The sequence below is a fragment of the Cyberlindnera jadinii genome, assembly GCF_001661405.1.
Source record: "Cyberlindnera jadinii NRRL Y-1542 unplaced genomic scaffold CYBJAscaffold_10, whole genome shotgun sequence".
Classification (NCBI taxonomy): Eukaryota; Fungi; Ascomycota; class Saccharomycetes; order Phaffomycetales; family Wickerhamomycetaceae; genus Williopsis; species Williopsis jadinii.
Window position 1 is genome coordinate 110,043 of NW_017963661.1, and position 18,191 is coordinate 128,233.

The 18,191-nt window shown below is 47.3% G+C and overlaps 10 protein-coding genes across 10 annotated transcripts; 6 read left to right on the forward strand and 4 right to left on the reverse strand.

The window, feature by feature from the left end:
* Positions 1-125: 125 nt before the first annotated feature.
* Positions 126-2,132, forward strand: MAD1 (coiled-coil domain-containing protein MAD1). Its single transcript, XM_020215377.1, has one exon. The coding sequence runs from the start codon at positions 176-178 to the stop codon at positions 2,039-2,041; it is 1,866 nt and encodes a 621-aa protein (XP_020069553.1). The 5' UTR covers positions 126-175; the 3' UTR covers positions 2,042-2,132.
* Positions 2,130-2,828, forward strand: LCL3 (Lcl3p; the record flags this gene model as incomplete). The annotated part of the gene is made up of 1 exon (XM_020216974.1): positions 2,130-2,828. Exon 1 carries the CDS (start codon positions 2,160-2,162, stop codon positions 2,826-2,828), a length of 669 nt encoding a protein of 222 aa, XP_020069554.1. The 5' UTR covers positions 2,130-2,159.
* Positions 2,377-4,566, reverse strand: GUP1 (O-acyltransferase). The gene has a single exon (XM_020215378.1). The coding sequence runs from the start codon at positions 4,456-4,458 to the stop codon at positions 2,845-2,847; it is 1,614 nt and encodes a 537-aa protein (XP_020069555.1). The 5' UTR covers positions 4,459-4,566; the 3' UTR covers positions 2,377-2,844.
* A 238-nt stretch (positions 4,567-4,804) lies between these two features.
* Positions 4,805-6,451, reverse strand: CYBJADRAFT_177975 (amidase; the record flags this gene model as incomplete). The annotated part of the gene is made up of 1 exon (XM_020216900.1): positions 4,805-6,451. One exon carries the CDS (start codon positions 6,449-6,451, stop codon positions 4,805-4,807), a length of 1,647 nt encoding a protein of 548 aa, XP_020069556.1.
* A 1,397-nt stretch (positions 6,452-7,848) lies between these two features.
* CYBJADRAFT_129122 (MFS general substrate transporter) lies at positions 7,849-9,393 on the forward strand (the record flags this gene model as incomplete). Its single annotated transcript, XM_020212825.1, has 1 exon — positions 7,849-9,393. One exon carries the CDS (start codon positions 7,849-7,851, stop codon positions 9,391-9,393), a length of 1,545 nt encoding a protein of 514 aa, XP_020069557.1.
* Positions 9,394-9,544: 151 nt separating this feature from the next.
* Positions 9,545-10,246, forward strand: CYBJADRAFT_168451 (uncharacterized protein). Its single transcript, XM_020215379.1, has one exon. It carries the CDS (start codon positions 9,573-9,575, stop codon positions 10,113-10,115), a length of 543 nt encoding a protein of 180 aa, XP_020069558.1. The 5' UTR covers positions 9,545-9,572; the 3' UTR covers positions 10,116-10,246.
* A 53-nt stretch (positions 10,247-10,299) lies between these two features.
* On the forward strand, positions 10,300-12,775 carry NAT1 (peptide alpha-N-acetyltransferase complex A subunit NAT1). Its single transcript, XM_020215380.1, has one exon. The coding sequence runs from the start codon at positions 10,395-10,397 to the stop codon at positions 12,729-12,731; it is 2,337 nt and encodes a 778-aa protein (XP_020069559.1). The 5' UTR covers positions 10,300-10,394; the 3' UTR covers positions 12,732-12,775.
* A 294-nt stretch (positions 12,776-13,069) lies between these two features.
* On the forward strand, positions 13,070-14,176 carry CYBJADRAFT_129113 (alpha/beta-hydrolase; the record flags this gene model as incomplete). The annotated part of the gene is made up of 1 exon (XM_020212824.1): positions 13,070-14,176. The coding sequence occupies one exon, from the start codon at positions 13,070-13,072 to the stop codon at positions 14,174-14,176; it is 1,107 nt and encodes a 368-aa protein (XP_020069560.1).
* Positions 14,177-14,225: 49 nt separating this feature from the next.
* Positions 14,226-16,283, reverse strand: DSL1 (Dsl1p; the record flags this gene model as incomplete). Its single annotated transcript, XM_020216523.1, has 1 exon — positions 14,226-16,283. One exon carries the CDS (start codon positions 16,281-16,283, stop codon positions 14,226-14,228), a length of 2,058 nt encoding a protein of 685 aa, XP_020069561.1.
* Positions 16,284-16,861: 578 nt separating this feature from the next.
* Positions 16,862-18,010, reverse strand: POS5 (NADH kinase; the record flags this gene model as incomplete). Its single annotated transcript, XM_020212838.1, has 1 exon — positions 16,862-18,010. One exon carries the CDS (start codon positions 18,008-18,010, stop codon positions 16,862-16,864), a length of 1,149 nt encoding a protein of 382 aa, XP_020069562.1.
* Between the last annotated feature and the right edge of the window lie 181 nt (positions 18,011-18,191).

Consider the following 18,191-nt stretch of genomic DNA (forward strand, 5'->3'; position numbering starts at 1 on the left):
CTTTGTTGATGTTTTCGTAGATGTTTTGGCTGTTTGTTTTGTTGATGTTTCTGTTGATGTTTTTACGCTCGGTTTTTGTGTTTACTTTTTATGTTTACTTTTTCATCAACAAACAACAAACAACAGATAAACATTGCTTAGAAGAACCAAGCACAGCGCTCAATACCACGGAGAAATGGACTCTTCGCCGTTCATAGAGAAGCCGATGGACGCTTCTGTTGAGCTAAACAAGTTGAAATTCCAGCTAAAAGATCTCCAAACAGAACTCTCCCTGAAGAAGATTGAACATGAAGAAGAGGTCCATGGACTGAAGAAAGAGCTGGAGCAGTGCCAATTGAAGTCTCACCAGTTCGAATCCGACTCCATTTACTACTACACACAGAATAAGCAGAACTGCGAGAAGCTGGAGTCTATGGAGAAGGAATGCTGTGGAAGAACCACACGTTTGGAAACCACTATTGATGCGTTGAAGAAGGAGCTCAAGAGCTTGAAGTCGGTCGAGGAAGCCAATGAGCAATTGACCTCTGAGTTGAAGCTATTGCAGCAGCAGCACTCTATGTGTAAAGAACAGCTCAAGGACTCTGAATCGGTTCGGGATGGATTGCAAAAGGAGGTTGATTCGCTTCACTCTGATGTAACGCATTGGAAATTACAAAATGAGCTGAAACAGGATGAAGTTCTCAAATTACAGAGACAGATACAAACAGTGGACAACTCCGAAGAGTTGAAGTCGATCTCCAAACAGTTGTCGAATCAAGTCAGTTATATCAAAGAACTGGAGCTGAAGAACTTGAATCAAGCAGAATCCTTGAAACAGCTACAGCTGCAAAAGCTGAACAATGAAGTTCTCCAAAATGAAAATAGGTCATTCCAGGTTAAACTACAGTCTATGGATAAATTGAAGGATGAACTGGACTCAACAACTCTGGAATTACTCCAATTGAAACAGGAAAGCTCTAAATGGAATTTATATTTGGACAAGTTCCCAAATATCGAAGAGTTACTACCAAAGTTTAAATCCTTACAGGATGAGAATCTGTTGTTGAAAGATCAATTGAACAAGCAAACGTTGGAACAATCCCAATTACAGTTTCAATTGAACAACATTAAAGTGAAATTGGAGAACCAGGAGGATGAGATGACCCGGGTAAAGTCAAACTGGGAAAACGTTCTTAAGATCAACCATGAATTGGAACAACAACGTGATCTTTCCCTTGAAGAGTCCAAATACTTGAGACAACAACTTGGGTTGGATGATGGCGATGACATGACTGAATACGTGAAGAATTTAGAGACTCTTGTGGATAACTATAAGGAGAAAGTGGACGATTTAACAAAATCATTATCCAAAGGTAACGTTGAAGTACAACAGAAGAAACGTAAACTATCAACATCAGCGGACTTTGAGGATTTCCAATCCCTGAAACAGTTGAATGGACAATTGCAATTGGAGATGTCACAATTGATGAATGAAAATGCCCTTTTGATCAAGCAATTAGAGTCGATCCAAGATATAAAGGAGCAGAAACTGAGGATACTACAACTCCGTGATAATCCGTTCACTAAAGATCAGTTTGTGAAAAGGAAACAACTGGAACTGTTACAGAAAAGCAACGAGTCACTGTTGAATCAGTCACACCTGAAAGAAGATGAGAAGGTCCCCAAAGCAGTCTACGAAGAGCAGAACTTTGCCATTGTTCAGCTACAGGACCAACTCGCCAATCTACAAAAGAAGAACCAAAGGCTTCTAACCACGTTCAAGGCCAAGTCTTCAGAACTGTTGGCGTTGATAAAGCTACTGTTTGGCTACCAAGTGACACTGCAAAGTGACGATAAAGTAAAGCTCACTTCAAAATACTCCAAATTGGGCAACTCCAATATTCTAATTGATCATAAGCAGATGACGTTGAAACGAACAGGTGACGATGTGGACTTCAACACCAAATTCGATGACCTGATTGGCTATTGGATCAATGAAAAAGGTGAGATTCCAATGCTTTTGAGTGCCCTGAACATTGAGCTCTATAGCAACCTGGAGTGACTGGTACGGGCAACAAAAAGTAAACAAACATCGTCGAAGGGTATACAACATTGAATAATTTGTTAATGGTTATAATCCCAGTAGGTAACTGTTCGAGTGTGTAGAAGGGTTCCTGTCAATGGTCGACTCGCATGATTTGCTTGACGCTCGTGTCATCATCCTGTCGACGTTGGTAACATCAACTGTTATTGGATCTATGAAGCTATACAAGAAGTTCCAGCCAATAAGGTCGATCCATTCGATACCAAAGGCATATTTCCACAACAAGACATTGTACGGTTATGTAACGAGGGTTGGTGATGGAGATAACTTCCACTTCTACCACACACCAGGCGGGAGATGGCTTGGGTGGGGAACAAAGTACAGGCCACTGCCGAAGAAGCACTACAGAGGGATTGGGACGCTGCCTATAAGGCTCTGTGGTATAGATGCGCCTGAAAGGTCTCATTTTGGCAAGCCAGCACAGTTGTTCAGCGATGAGGCATTGATGTGGCTGAAGCTGAAGCTGCTACATAAGAACGTGCGGATGAAGCCTCTTTGTATAGATCAGTATGAGCGTGTGGTTGGGCACGTTCAAGTTCGAGAATGGCTCATATGGAGAGACGTTGGTAGGCAAATGTTGAGAACGGGGTTGTGCTCTGTCTATGAAGGCAGCCAGGTGGAGTTCGATGGTATGGAACGTGTATATAGGCAAGAGGAGAAGGAGTCGAAAAGAAAGAAAAGAGGAATGTGGAGTGTGAAAACGTTGACTCCAAGAGAATACAAGAGAATTTATAATAAGCATTGATTGATATACACAGGGATCAGCATTTTAAGTCGATGCCATGTCTTTTCTCCTCTTCCCTGATTTCAAACATCACTTGAACTGCAATAAACAGGGATATGTTGGCGAGGATCAAGAATCCAAACCCATTCCACGTAGAGAACATCTCACCAAAGAGCTTCTTTATTCCATCGTGTCCAAGCGCAAAGCCATATAAATTGGCAACCATCATTAGCCAAATGTTCACGACACCACCAATGGCACAGACATGACGGTACCACCATTGGCTCTCGTATTGACGGAAGTGGTTGGAGATGAAGTACTCAGGAAGTAAAAACAACACGATCAGCCAGCCCCAAAACAGTAGTCTCAGCTCAATGTCGTGCCAAATGGCAACAAAGGTAAACACTGCCAACGAGGCTAGGATCCTGTTTGAAGCACCTCCTAACGGAATATAAACATACTTCACCACGAATTTGTTATAGGATCTGTGCCAACCTTTCCAGAATGCCAATGCAGAGTAGTTGTTGTCGACACATCTAATCATATTCTCTGGAGGATCAATGCCGTCCAGCAGTGCCCATAGTCTGAAAAGTCTCCATGGGATTAACAATTTGAGCCAAATGATGTTCAAGTTTACCAATCCAATCATAGAGATCTGGAAAGGTGTATCTCCTTCCCATGCACGAGTTTTGGTGATGGCATTGACATGGATGAAATGCAAGATCAGCTCCATGTTCAGCACGCAAACGGAGAACAGCACGGTGTAGTTCACTATGGTTTTCTTGTTGATAGAAGGCAGAGTGGAACGGCTTTGTTTGACGTAATCGTTGAAAGTTAAGATCGGGCCTGCAATGAATAAAGGAGCATAGAACAGGTAGGCGAAGTAGTGTTTCAACGAGTAATCCTCCAGTGGTAGATTGCCATTGACACGTTGGAACTCTGAGCTTCTTGGTTTCTCGGTGTCCTTCACAGGGTAAAGAGCATTGATGTAGTCCAGATTGAAGGATAGCACCCTCAGTAGTGTAAAATTGTAGAAGACATCCCAGCGTGCAACGATGCCCTTGAACCCAGTGTCAACAAATGACAACACCGGCAAGATCGAGCCTAAGGGATACGTTCTATAGTTACTGTTGATGAACAGCGAGCCAATTCCATATCCCCAGAGCACAATTGTAGCCAAAGTCTTGTTCCCCTTGAACAATCTCACCAGAGTGAAACAGATCAAGACATGGCCCATGATCTTCACAACATTCACCCCGTGGACAGCAAAGGCAAAGACAAAACCAAAGAAAAAGTCAAAGTTTAGCCTAGAGCAGTGTAGCGTGGCAGTCACCAGCCTTCTAACGACAACGTGTACCACCATCAACGCCAATAGCAGATGTAAATTATCCCTAAAGAACCTATACTGTGCATCTGAATTATCAACTCTTTCAGTGATCCAGCCTTTGGACAGCAAACGGGAGTACTTCGGGTAGTTGATCGATTCCGTGGAAGACAGGTCTATGGAGGTCTTGATCATCCATGGCACAACAACGATGAACGCCAACAGGTAGAACCTGAACTCGGGTGTCTTCCATAGTGATGGCTTGCCCTTAACGTCCGGGGAAGGGGCCAGTCTATGGTCAATTGTTGGTGGGTAGAGAAACTCCATTGTGTACAGTCCTTCACTCGTGTGCCAACTGGTCTCCTGGCGGATCGGAATCGTTCAAACAGGCACGTCCAATGTGAGCTTTTGATGTTTCAAAGCCTCTAAAATATGTGGTTAATATTAGCAAACCGTTGTGGGAAGTTGAACAGAGGGCATGGGGTATGTTGGTGTGCGGATGCTTATGTAATCAACAGCACTGTTTCCCCTACCGGTGTCCTGGCCCAAAACAAAAAGTAAACTCTAACCCCTACAGAGGAGTCCGCGTTGCTCTGGTAACCGGGTTTTTGCCACTGTTTACACTTGTATCCATATCGCATAACTTCTATCACTTGTATATAATTCTCAATAACTAATGCCAGTATTTGTCTGTTCCGACAGCCTTTGCGACGACTCTCATCATCTTAATGACCTTCTCCTCCTGTAGCCTTCTTCCAACGACTTGGACCGAGATGGCACCACCGTGGACTTCATCAGTATCAAGCAAGTCCTGAACCATCTTGTCCCTTTCACTCTTTGGAACATAGCCTGGGTCCTTGACGTCTATGGCCTTGTCAGCTCTGGTCACTGGGACTGTGCCTGCTGTGAAGTCCAGGGCGTTGAAGACAGCGGTGTAGCCGACGTATCTGAACTTCCCGTTGGCGCAGCCTGAGTATGGAGACACGGGCATCAGGATCATATCGATTGGTTTACCACTCTTGGTGTTGGTCTTTGTTGCAGCCCAGCGATCTAGGTAGTTCTTTGTCAAGGTGGTACGCTCAGCATGGAGGTCCCAGAGTTCAGAGACACCCTTCTCTTTACAGGTGGTGTACATCTTCATGCCTGGGAAGAAGGGCTCGCCAGTGAGCCCAGCGTACTCCTTACAGTGGATACCACCGTCCGCTAAGAAGAACTCTGTGATAATGGCGTCCAGTCTTTCATGGTCCTTTGGATCCCACTCTATGATGTCGTGGCCTTGTTTCTTGAGAGCCTGGACGGCAATGTCCACGCCACGAAGAATACCAGGTGAAGGATGAACAACACCATCATCCCTCAGCACTGCAATTGTCAACTTCTCTGGTAGCTCAACGTCTCTCCATGGGATCTCGATGACTTTACCATCCTTCAGCCATGGCTCTCCATCGATAACAAGCTTGGAATAGAGCTCCAAGGTGTCTAGTGAGGTACTCATCGGACCGTTAACGGAATTGACACTTTCTAAACCTGGCAAGCCAGAACGAGCCCCGTAAGTTGGGAATCTCCCACCACTTGATCTGATGGTAAAGATGTTTTGCAGCGAGGCAGGGATTCTTAAAGAGCCACCAATATCACTTCCAACACCAATAGGTGAGCCTTTCATGGCAATGAGCGCAGCTTCACCACCAGAGGAACCACCAGACGTGAGATCCCTGTTCAACGGGTTCACAGTGTTACCGTAGATGTGGTTGATGGACTCAGCCATCATCATTGCCACGGGGACGTTAGTCTTGACGTAGAAGACGGCTCCCATGTCTCTCAGCATCTCCACAAGAACAGCATCTTTATCAAACTTCTCAGGACTGAAGGCAAACCCAACAAACCCAATGGAGGTTGGTTGGCCCTTTATGTTCAGGTTATCCTTCAGAGAAATCGGCAATCCATGCAGAGGACCTTTCAATTGGCCAGTCTTCTCATAGTACTCATCCAGCTCCTTGGCCATTTGCAAGCCCTCCTCGAAGAAGATCTCGGACAGGCAGTTTGTCAACTGGTGTGCAATGGTGGCTCTATGGCCAAAAGCACTTGCAACGTCGTACGCAGTCCAAACTCGATCTTTGATCTTCTGCAAGATCTCTGTGCCTTCAGCTTCGGTGATGGCGATCTCTGAGGGTGTGAGAAACCCACACTCTCTTGGAAAGCTGAGAACGTCCTTGACCTCGGGGCCTGGTAGCTTATCCTCGGGGACCAGCCATTCCTTGATGAACTTGGCGTCTCTCTCTGCAAGCTTCTTTGCAGCAATTTCCTTGTAATTGTCTTGTGTCATGGTGGTACAGCTTAGCTTGATGGCTAGAGAGGAGCCTCCAAGGGAACCAGTCCACTTTCCCTGGAATCTACAGGCTTATAAGTCCCCAGCTACAGGCTCCATGTACATCCTGTGTCAACCGTGATGGAAAGCGATATCCGTTGTCAGTATCCACCTGCGATAGCTGATAAGCTCAGACCACCAATAGATGATCACCTACAGACAATGCGCACTCCTCACATCGCTATCCTCCACGAGATGCTAAACGACGGACTAACTTCCCATAACGGTAATCTCATGGTGGAGAAGCAACGTGTGGCTTGATTTCCAGATTCCCGGATAAGAGATAAAGCGTTTATCGCGTTTGCAGTGCCAACTTGCAACGCCTTGTAACGTACATGAAGCATACACCCACGCACACGTATAAAAGGCCCGCAATATCCACATGTCAACGGTCACAGGGACAGTCACAGGGACAAACATTGGTGACTCACCCTCCAACTGGGCAGGTGCCACGGACAAGGACACGCACAGGCGATCATATTGCCCTTTAAGTCCACGGAGAAGAGACAGCTAACATCATCAACATGCTCACCGTCTCCATACTTCCCACAGCCTTCAGATACCAAGGGCAAGAACGAAAAAAGTGGGAATCCGCGTAGACCCCCAAATTCGCACGCTCTGTGAATCATCATCGTCAGTTACAGATCTGCCTGGTCGGATGGCGTTGCCCGAAGGCTCAGCTACTGCGGAGTTGTCCTTCACTGATAAGCTGCACCTGTAGAGCGAGTCGCACGGCGATCGACGTCCGCTGAAAGACGCACCACCCTGCTGGCAGTTCGCCATCTCTAAACATGCCATTACAATCTATGGTGTCCAATTGACGACGTGTTCTTGTGCTGTGATTCCAGTGCCCATTGGTCAGTCTCTAATCACTCGTAGCTTATCGCTGATCCGGCCCGTATGGCTGAAAGCTTTGCGTTACTTGCGGTGCATGGTTTCCGGCCCTGGTGTCCATGGTGGGGGTTATGCACCATCCACGGACATTTGAGACGAAATGGGACGTATCTACATACGATGCCAGTGAGTGACTAAACGAGAGGGATGTGCACCGAGAAGCTGCCATCAAGGCCAAATGGCTTTTGTTTTGTTGCTGATTGCGTGTTGGCTTTGGCATCATGCAATCTCGGATCTTTGGCTCAGCAGTGTAATCAACAGATAAGGCCTTGCGATAACATTGTTTTAGCACGTACAGACCGTCAAGATCAATCTCAGCTGGTGCTCACCATATGATATGGCGAGTGTAGTGGAGGCCCCAGGATGTATATAAACGGTGGCTTGTTCCACTCCAATATCGGTACGCTGCTATGTCCAACAGGTTTACAACATCAACGGTAACAACAGATAACAATTCAACAATGGTCTCACTGCTTGCTGGTCCAAAGAAAGTGAGAAACTTCCTGTGGGGTGAGCCTCCATCAGACCCTGCTGAGCGCAAGCTTCTCTTCAAGATCGACTGGTTCGTCCTTTCGTATGTGTGCAGTGTGTACTGGGTTAACTACTTGGACAGATCCAACGTCTCAAATGCATACGTCTCTGGTATGAAAGCCGATTTGAATATGAAGGGGGATGAGTTCAATGTCATCAACACCGTCTTCACCGTCGGTTACATCGTGGGCATGGTGCCAAACAACATCATGCTCTTGAAAGTCAGACCAAAGTACTGGCTGACGTTCTGCTGTGCTGCCTGGGGGTTGTTGACTCTTGGTCTTTACAAGGTCCATAGCTATCGCCAGATCTGTGCCATTAGATTCTTCCAGGCCTTGTTCGAGTCATCGACGTTTTCTGGATCCCATCTTATCCTCGGTAGCTGGTATAACTCTGAAGATATCGTCAACATCGACACAGGCAGAGTTCAGACCTCCGAATTAGCAAAGAGAAGTGCAATCTTCACGGGTTCAGGTCTCTTGGGCTCAATCTTTTCCTCCTTTATGCAAGCTGCCATCCATACCAACATGGATGGCTACCGTGGGCTTGCAGGCTGGAGATGGCTGTTCATTATCGACTTCATCATCACTGTGCCTATCTGTATCTACGGGTTCGTCTTCTTCCCTGATACACCAGATACCTGTAAGGCCTTCTACTTCAAAGCCGAAGAGATTGAGATGGCCAAGGCCCGTGTGAAGAATCCAAAGATGGAGAGTCACTTCGACTGGTCAGTTATCAGAAGAGTCATTGGAAGATGGCACTGGTGGCTCTTTTCATTCCTGTGGGTCCTCGGTGGTGAGAATGAGTCCTTCGGCTCAAACTCGCTGTTCGCCCTTTGGCTGAAGAATGACCCTTCTTATACCGTTGCCCAAATTAACCACTACCCAATGGGCATGTATGGTGTTGGTATCGTTGCAACTTTCTGCTGTGCCTTGTATGTTGATCATACCGGTGGTCGTTACCATTGGCACGTGGCAGTATTCATTGCACTGTCAGTGCTGATCTCTGCAATAATGATCCTGGCAAACCCTTTGAAGACCAGCGTCATGTTTGCTGCTCAGTACATCTCTGGTATCTCCTACGCTGGCCAGGCAACCTTCTTTGCCTGGGCTAACCTGGTCACTCGTCACGATTTACAGGAACGTGCCATTGTGCTTGCCTCGATGAACATGTTCTCAGGTGCCGTCAACGCATGGTACTCGCTATTGCTGTACAAGGCCACCACGGTTCCAAAGTTCAGACCAGGTGCCATTGCCATGATCTGCACCACCGTTCTTACAATCATCACAGCTGCTGTTATCAGATACCTGCAACTGAGAGAGCAGAAGAACGAGAAGCTCAACTTGCACATGATCACTGGGAAGAGCTCAGACTCTACAGACTTAGAGATCGGCTCCGTGGAGGGCTTACCAGCAAAGTCAAGTGCAAAAGTCGAGGTCCTTGCCATGGACTCCAAGGAGAAAGAGCTCGTCTAGCTTCCCGCTACCCATCTTAGCCTAGTTTTAAATCTATTGATATTGATAATTGTTATGAGCGCTGTTGCACGGTGTAGATAAACCCGGACACCACCCCACTCCACCTAGTGTTGAAACGTTTACTTCATCATCATCTTCCTCTCCTTATCCTCACACTCATCCCTTAGAAGCGCTGATAGATGAGTGACAGACGTCCAAACCCACCAGGGTGGGTTCCACCAAGGGCCCCATACAACCCGTACGATCCTTCTGACAAGAGACCACCGCAAGGTTACCCATCTGAGTTCACGACGCCGGGCGGACACTACAACCAGCTGAAGGAGACCATGAAGAAGCTCCAGTACCACTCGATACCGCAGAGCGAGATCTACCCTGGCCAGTTCAAACAGCTGAGAAGAGTGCAGAACTACTCCAAGTTCTACAGAGGCGCGTCGCTGGCCGTTAAGGTCGGAACAGCTGGCGTCGTGGTGTACTCCATGTTCATACACAAGTGGGAGGGTGACAACGTCTTCTCCCGCTTCTACCAGTGGCGGTGCCGTGTCCAGGCGATGCTCTTCGGCATCAACGCTGTGAAGCCCGAGGACGTGAACCCGGCTAAGCAGATGAGACTGGGTAACGCTGACGTCGATACCAACATCGACTCCAGCGTGGGACTGCAGAGACCTCACAAGAAGCACATGCTGGAAGCGGAGAGAAGGAAACAGCTGGAAGAACTACAGTGATCTCCATCTCCACGGCCTATTTATCTATTTATCCATCCCCATTTGTATATATATCGCCCATCAGCTTCTCTCCATAGCCCTGTATAGATGCTAATCGTCTCCATGGCGATGGCCCTGTATATATGTTAACCGTCTCCATGGTGATGCCTCGGTATTGGGTACGTGTCCCTACCGAATATCTATGCCTCGACGTCGACCACCAGCATTTCATACCAACATCAGCTGCTTCCCTTTACTCCCCGGCGGAGAGAAGAAGACAGTGAGAAGCGTACCGCCAGAATGTCTCGGAGAGGTGTGCCACTGGCTACGAACAAAGAGGACGCCAACTTCCGCGAGGCCCTGAAGCTCTACGAGGCGAAGCAGCACCGCAAGTCTCTGAAGCTGTGTGAACAAGTGCTGAAGAAGAACTCGCACTATGGAGAGGCCCTAGCACTGAAGGCGCTATTGCTGTATAACCTGAAGGAGGACGACTGCGAGGTGTACGTTGAGAAGGCGCTGGCTGTGTCCACGACGTCGCCTGTGCTGAACCACATCTTGGGGATCCTGAAGAGACAACAGCTTCAGTATAGAGAGGCTGCGAAGTACTTCAAGGCTGCGCTGGACAACGGCTCCTCCAACAAGCAGATCTGGAAGGACCTTTCTGTGATGGAGACCCAGTCGAGGGACTTCGGCTCGCTGGCCCACTCCAGGTTGAAATACCTGGACGAGTTCTTGGGTTATAGGGCCAACTGGACCTCTTTGGCCATCGCTTACCATTTGAACGGGAACTTGGAGGCTGCTGTCAAGACCTTGAACAAGTTTGAAGAGTTGGCTGAGGGCAAACTGGGTCCCAATGAGATGTATGAACACTCCGAGCTGCTGATGTATAAGAATGAGATCATCTCGGAGTTTGACCTCGAAAGAGCTCTGAATGAGCTGGAGTCTACTGAGACTTTTGATAAAACTGGCCAGCTGGAGTTGAAGGCCAAGTATCTCATGAAACTGGGTAGAAAGCAAGAGGCTCAGAGGGTCTACCGTGAGCTGTTGAAACGTAACCCTGACAACGTGTCTTACTATCATCAACTGGAAGATGCATTGGGTACCAGGGAGAGATCTGCTAAGGTTAGAGATTCTCTGTACTCTAAACTGCAAGCATTCTATCCTAGATCAGATGCACCAAAGTTCATCCCATTGACTTTCACCACTGGTGATCTTTTCAAAGAAAGAGTCTCCAAATACGTCTTGGATCAGCTGAAAAGAGGTGTTCCTGCAACGTTTACCAATGTCAAGCCATTGTACAAGGATCTCGAGAAGGCACATGTCATCGGTGCCATTGTTGAAGAGTTTTATACAAAGAGCTCTGAGCTCTCTCCTCTGTGCTGGGTTTGGACAACCTACTTCCTTGCTCAGCACTACTTGCAGTTGAACCAGCTGGAAAAATCCCTTGAACTGATTAGCAAGGCTGTTGAACACACACCAACCCTTGTTGAGTTGTACATCCTCAAGGCCCGTGTCTACAAGCACTTTGGTGATTTACAAACCGCAGCTTCTGTTATGAACGAAGGAAGACTCTTGGATCTACAGGATCGTTTCATCAACTCAAAGAGTGTCAAGTATTACTTGCGTGCCGACAACATCGACAAGGCTTTAGAAGTTGTTTCTCTTTTCACTAAGAACGAGAAGGGAGAAAATGGGTTGAAGGATCTACACATGATGCAAGTGTGCTGGTTTATCGTTGAGAATGCTGAATCCTACAAGAGATTGTATTTCGCCAACTTGAAAGATGAAGAACTCTCAAAGAAGTATGCTGGACTGGCTCTAAAGAGATATTACGGTATTGTCAAGATCTTTGAGGAGTACTGGAACGACCAAGTTGACTTCCACACGTTCTGTATGAGAAAGGGTACTGCTCGTGCTTACTGTGACATGATCAGATGGGAAGATCTCATCTTCCAGTCGCCAGTGTGCTGTCGTGCTGTTCTGAGTGCATTTGGTTTGTATAAGCACTTGATCTCGAATAGCAAGACAGATGGTGATGAAGACGATGCGATGTCTCCAGTCAGACACGACAAAAAGGCCAAGAAGGAAAAGGCTGCAAGGGCAAAGGCACTGCAAGCTGAGAAGCAACACCTTGTTGCCTACGCGGACGATGAAGACATCCTTGGTGAGACTCTTATCGGAGGATTGGACCTGTTTGAGTCCAAATTCTTCTCCCACGACCATGGAGACCTGGAGACTCTATCGTTGAACGAGGTCCAGTTCGAACTGCAGTTTGCAAAGAACAAGATGGCACCGGTCCTGGTTGCACTGTCCAAGCTCGTCAAGATCAGCCACGATACTTACCCACCATTGGCTGCTCACATTCTGCAGTTGAAGTACGCCACTGCTAACAAGGACAAGATCACTCAGATGCTTGCTTCCAAGGGTGTCGAGAAGTACTACACCGAATGGGACCAGCCATGGGCTCTCATTGACAAGTACTGTGTCAGATCAACGCTCGACGGTATCAAGGGCCTGCTCGCTGTCTACGACCTCAAACTGGCCCAATTGGATAACGACAAGGTCAGAGAGGAGATCTTGGAGGCTACAAAGCTACTACAGCCAATTGAGCAACTGGAGATCCTCAAGTTCCTGTGATTAGATAGACGTGTTTAGCTTACAAGTATGAAGTCTTTGTTCGATGCTTAGTAGTAAAACCCGGCACAACGGGACAGAGGAGCCCCTCCAAACACGGACGCGTCGCAAACACGAAACCCCGACGCGTCACGCGACGGGCCTCCCATTGGTTGACGGAAAAAAGGCAATTAAACCCGTTTTGATCAAGCCACAGACTTCACTACCGGCCTCAAAACGCACAGGATCGAACAGCTGTGCGTGCCAGTGATCGTTATAGGCAGCAATTGGGTATCTCTGACGACGAGGCGATGGTCATTGCTACCTGTAAGAGCGTGGTGGGCAAGTCTGTGCAGAGAGCCATGTCTCTCTACGTCAGGGGCCGTCCAGTGGATGCTGATATTGATGCCATTGTTGGACAACACGGGTTTGCCGTGGAGACGCATACCACAACCACGGAGGATGGCCATATCCTCACGCTTCATCGCATAGTTGGCGTGAACGGAGTGAGAGCTGGAGCCCCGGTGGTGTACTGCCATCATGGGCTCATGACGAACTCTGAGCTCTGGGTGCTAGGGGACGCTACAGAGAGGTGTCTCCCGTTCAAGTTGGTTGCTGAGGGCTATGACGTTTGGTTGGGCAATAACAGAGGCAACAAGTACTCCAACACTCATGCCAGATGGGACCTGGAGGATAAGGAGTACTGGGACTTCAGCATCGACGAATTCGCTCGATACGATATACCAGCAAGCATAGGCTACATACTACAGTTGACTGGAGAAACGGTGTTGAAATACGTTGGATTCTCACAGGGCTCGTCGCAGTTGTTTGCCTCATTGGCCATGAACAGAGAGTTGAATGGCAAGATCCAGCATTTCACGGCAATATCACCTGTGTTGGTGCCTCAAAGGCTCACACACCCTGTGGTTGCTCCCTTGATGCTCAACCCACACTACATCGAGTACATATTTGGTCCCAAGGCACTGCTCCCCTTTGTTCCAACAGTCAACAGTTGGCTCCCGTCTGGGTTGTTCAACAAGGTCATTGACGTCTCATTACAGGTGTTGTTCCAGTGGAACGGTATCAACATCCCACAGTCGCAGAAGCAGGTTGGCTACCCACACTTGTACTCTACTTCGAGCGTGAAGAGCGTGATTCACTGGTTCCAGATCATACGAGACCAGCAATTCCAGCTGTTTAACAATACACAGAGCTACAATACATCAAATATCGACACCGAGGTGCTCTTGATCTATGGCGATGCTGATTGTCTCGTCAACATTGAAAAGACGTGTGAGTCGTTGCAGTCTTGCAAGGTTGAGACTGTTCGGTGTCCCAGTTATGAGCATATGGATACACTCTGGGCTAAAGATGTGGAGAATAGGGTGTTCAACGTAATATTGGACAAGTATAGAGATATAGATGGCGGACGGGAAGCCATAAAGTCGTCTGGGTCTCTTTTCCTCTGACATAGAACGTGAACAGGATAACACAGGCAATTCATTAGGGGGCCAATGTTCAGTCCTGTTCGTTCCTCAACTCTCTAATCTCACTGATGCTATCTCTCTTTAGGTCGCTGTCTGCAAACAATTTATCCAACATCGACACAATCTCCTCGGTATCCAACTCGTAGAAGCCACCGTCATAGAACTTAGACATGATCTCTTTCATGTGGTTCACCAGTAAGAACTCCAACTGTAACAACTTTTGATAGTTCTTAGAGTATTCACTGATGGCACCACCAAGTGGTTGATCCAACGCTAAGAACTTCCCGATGATCTGTGAGAGGTATTCACTCTCCTGCTCGCCAATGTCGGTCTTCTCCATGATTGAGTTGATCACCAGCTGGTAAAACTCATCCATCGTTGAAAGCACAACGCTTGTCTTGACATCGTCTGGTAAGACGTTGACCCTCTTGAATAGATCGGAAAGCCTGGTCTGGATCTCCTGGATGATTCCAAAGGTGAACCCAGATGACAATTGTGGGTTCAATCCTTGTAATTGTTCATAACGAGTAGCAATAGACGTTTCACACCTTTTGATCTCCTGCATTAACAAACGATCAACTTGTTCCACTAAGGAAGGAACACGTGTTAAACCGTCCAACAACTTCACGTCGTTGTAGACAACGAGCAGGTCTGTGTACTTGATAGTGGCGAGAGCATAATACGACGTTAAAAGGTAGTCCAATTTGCTCAGATGGTTCTGCTGGTACTCCTCTGGTAGAGACTTGCCAGCATTGATGTAACTTTTGATGATTTCATTCATCAGGGAAGGGAAATGCGTAGTGATCAATTCAGTTTCTGATTTCAATGGAGTGTCACTTCTCGAAACATTTCTTGATGTGCTTTGCTGCTGCTTGTTTAGCTTCGATACGAGCTTAGGCTTCGGCTTGGGTTGCTGTTGCTGTTCCTCTTCTTCTCCCCATCCCCAATTATCGTCAATGCCCTCATCCATCCCCCAATCGTCATTCACATCATCAACATTATCATTATCATCGTCATCACTCCCCCAGTTGTCCCATTCGTTGTCAGGGGCCTTAGCACGTTCTTCGTGTTCTTTGGGAGATGGTGATGTCGATGATGGTGATACTTTTTGCATGGTTCCAACCAGATTCCTGTCATCCTTAAAGGCATCTCTTATACGAGAAATATGGGAGTTCAACGAGTGCTCAGTAGCCAGAAGATACAATTCAGACGAAATCCACTGTTTGAGATTGCTTCTCGTGAAATGTCTCTCAGTGATATAATCACCGAGGTCCTTGAACTTCTGTTGAAGCACAGAGGATTCTGAGATCTGTTTGGCATGCTTTGTGATCACCTCTTTCAATTCATCAAACAGCCTTGGTGAGATATACGAGATGACCTTTGCATTATGAGGTATGAGACTGATGAAGTCAACAAGTGCCTTGGTAGAGTTGATATGCTGTATCAACGTCTCCGTGATCGATTGCGATGCAACCACATCAACAACGCTAATCGTGGATCCGTCTAGCACCAGTGCAGAGTCGAACAGAGGCTTGACCAAGAGGTCAAAGATCACCATCGGCAAGTTGAACCGTGGTTGTGGCAGTGAATAGTGTTCCACGATCAACACCACTGCTTCAAACGATATGGGGAACCCATCCACATGGATCTCGCTGTTCAGCGTTACTGAGCCACCTGTGACATGAACAATCTGATCCCAGCAGTCCAGGAGCTTATTCACTGCAAGGTCTTCCAGTCTGGAGCCCTCCATCATCAGCTTAGACCGGATAGCATCGCTCTTGATGTTCATCTGATCCACCTTGCTCTTCAGCTTCGACAGCGAATGAAACACCGTTTCAAATTCAAACAGATCAACATTCACCTCTATCTCCTTCTGCAACGTCATCAGATACCAAAGCTCTTGCAATTGGTCCAACTCGTCCTGTAACTCAATGTCCTTTGATTCCAACTCCCCCAGCTGTTGCGTGTCCACCTTGAGCGTGAGCTGCTCCTGCAGTTTCTTCACATCGGTGATCTCTCCAACGAGCTTGTCCAACACGCCCAGCTGCTCATCAATCGCCTGTAACGACACCATCGTAGGCTTACTCATAACTCGATTGTTCAACCGGAAACCTCAGCACAATCGATCAGTTCATACGCTTCTTAGGGCTTCGTGGTGGTGGACAGTGAAGCGGACAGAGCCGAACAAAACGAGTTCGCGGAGAGATTACGTAAGCAGTGACTTTCAGTCTGGTGAAATCCGGGTAACCCCTTAGCTGCCCGAATTTGGCATATAAAGTCATCTCAAAAAAAATTTTTCACTTTGTTCTTCTTCTTCTTCTACTCTTTTTTCCCTTTCTTTAACGCAAATTTCACAGACATTTCCCGTGAGACAGCTTACAGAATCTCCTTGAGGTTGGACCCTTCGAGTTCGGCCCATGACGAGCGCGATACTTTGTCTCACAAGGTGGGCTGCATGGTCTTCTCTTGTGTGGAGTGTACTGAAGATCATACTTCCACTTGCCAATCTTGGGTGCATCGTTTCATCTGGTTTAGCCTTGTCTAAGCCTAAGGATCCTCCTTCGTGAGTCCGAATGGGAGATGATGCAAGGATTGACAGGACATTTCAGTTTATTTAGAGGATTTGAATGTTTTGTAGTGTAGTATTAAAAGTTAAACAGTGCGGGTCTAGAGCTTTGGCTTTGCCTGGTTTTTAAAGGAAGAATTGAATCCTAGCAGTTCATTGATTCCTCTTACCCAGTCGTTCTCAGACTTGGCGATACAGTAGATACCACTCTGTTTGGCACTGATCTCCTTCTTTGAGTAGGGGAACTTGTTGTTCTTTACGAATATCGTGCCAACCTCGTTCATTATGTGTAGCTCATCGCCAATGTTCAAGGAGTCCTGGGGGATACCGTCTATCGACATGCGAACATTGTTCTCGCCAGAGGCCTTCTTAGCAATGACAATCTTTATATGTGAGGTTAGTGGTAATATCAGGGGTCTAAAGCTCAGGGAACGTGGACAGATTGGCGATATCAAGATTGCTGGAACCAGTGGATGCACAATGCTACCACCAGAACTTAGAGAATATGCTGTGGAACCAGTTGGTGTACTGAGACAGACACCATCTGCCGTCGTTCTAGTCAAGAACTCCCCATCCACGTAGATGTCCAAAGTTGTCAGGTTTGGCGTGTCACCACGGTGCAGCACGATGTCGTTCATCGCATGTAGCATCTGGCGTTGCTCTTGACAAGAATCCAATGAGTCATCACCACATTTCCGCACAACATGGCACTCCAGCCTGGTACGGTGTAGAGCCTTTGCTGTTGATGTATAAACCTCACGGAAGGCCTCCTTGTGGTTGGCGAAATCAAATGGCAACAGGAACCCCAACGTGCCCAATGAGAAGGATAAAACCGGTGGTGCGATATGGTTGGAGAACATCGACACGGCTCTCAAGATGGTTCCGTCTCCACCAAGAGTGACCAGCAAGTCGGTCTTTGGTACAATCTCGTCAACCTCGCCGGTGTAGAGAACATGGGGCGACGATTTGGACTGTTTCGGGAAGGATTTGAAGTCCTGCGCTATCTCATCGGCAACGTCCTTGGTCACGATAACGTTCAGCTCAGGGTAGTGGTCATGGATGAAATTGACAAACTCAACCATTGAAGCACGAACATGTGGTGCCCATGGCTTCTTCACAACAAGGATATTCCTCATCGAGTTCTGCCATACAAGGCTCTGTAGTTTAGAATGTGGCGACTCGATGTACTCGGGAATGATCCTCGACCGCAGTCCATCACATGACTTTATGGAGACATATTTGTTCGTCATCTCTGGAGGCTCAGATATAAACCGTGGTGAAGAGCTCGAGATAAAGCGTAGGCCTCTCGATGGTGCCAGGCGTAAGAATCTCGACATTTGGCGACTCTCCGATCAGTTGCTCTCCCTTAAATGGCCACCAGACGGTGTTGAAGTGAAATTGATGTTGAAGTTTGATCCCACAGCGAAGTTT